The sequence below is a fragment of the Buceros rhinoceros genome, unplaced genomic scaffold (assembly GCF_000710305.1).
Source record: "Buceros rhinoceros silvestris isolate BGI_N320 unplaced genomic scaffold, ASM71030v1 scaffold45929, whole genome shotgun sequence".
Taxonomy (NCBI): Eukaryota; Metazoa; Chordata; class Aves; order Bucerotiformes; family Bucerotidae; genus Buceros; species Buceros rhinoceros.
In genome coordinates this window covers 1-858 of record NW_010431784.1, presented here as the reverse complement: position 1 = coordinate 858, position 858 = coordinate 1, and the positions used below count along the sequence as shown (strand labels likewise).

Sequence of the window (858 nt, the reverse complement as noted above, 5' to 3'; positions counted from 1 at the left end):
GCTACGGCAGGTTGTATTTTTCAGGTCAGTTCAAGCAACATTAAGAGGTATTTATGAGCAAGACAATACCTGGTGGGGCAACAAAATATTCTTCTACTTTCTCTCTGGCATTTTCCAGCAGCTCTTTCGTGCAGTTGCCTTCTGTAACATCATCGTCTCTGAGATACAGACACCTGAAGAACAGAGATCGCTAGCCTGGCTTTAAGCAGCTCTATGAATACGCAGGAGGAAGTGTGGCTTATCTCTAAGCCTGGCTTTGGTCTTAAGTAAGCAGCAAGACAAGTACTGGGACATTTTGAAGCACTAAGAATGCCACTGAGAGATCACCCGTGACAAGATAAACGGAGGCATGGGAGTTCACCTCTGCCACGGGTGCCCGTGACATCTTCCCTCCCTCAGAACCACGGTAAGTTGTTACTGTAAGCAGAGGGGCCAGATGCATAACCGGGGTGATTCCCGGGGGAAAAAAGTTACAAAAGCAAATAGTGTGATACATTAACGGTTAAAAGGAGTGTATGATTCATTACCTGTCCTCCAGGACCGAATCCATCGGTTCCACGCCGTCAGTGTTCACCTCGTGGAGCTGATCAGCAAACTGGATTGCTTTCTGCAGCCGCTGGATGCCCTCGGAATCACGGAAATCCACCAGAGCCAGCTGTTCCAGGTGGTCCAGCACTGCCGGCGCCACCTCCTGCTGCAAGACAAACGGGGACAAAACAGGCAAAGCTGAGCAAGTTCAGTTTAGTGCTAGTGTTCTTTGTTTTACTGAACACTTATTAAATAGCAAAACCCGGAGTTCACATCTGCTGGGACACGCGGATGTCTTGTATTTTCTTGGAAAATTAACTTCAATCGAAC

At 47.8% G+C, this 858-nt stretch overlaps 1 protein-coding gene across 1 annotated transcript; it reads right to left on the bottom strand.

Moving 5' to 3' along the window:
- Window positions 1-40: 40 nt before the first annotated feature.
- GATC (glutamyl-tRNA(Gln) amidotransferase, subunit C) lies at window positions 41-726 on the bottom strand (the record flags this gene model as incomplete). The annotated part of the gene is made up of 2 exons (XM_010143524.1): window positions 41-173; window positions 528-726. Coding segments are annotated over 2 exons (332 nt in total), but the record flags the coding sequence as incomplete, so codon positions are not given.
- Window positions 727-858: the final 132 nt, after the last annotated feature.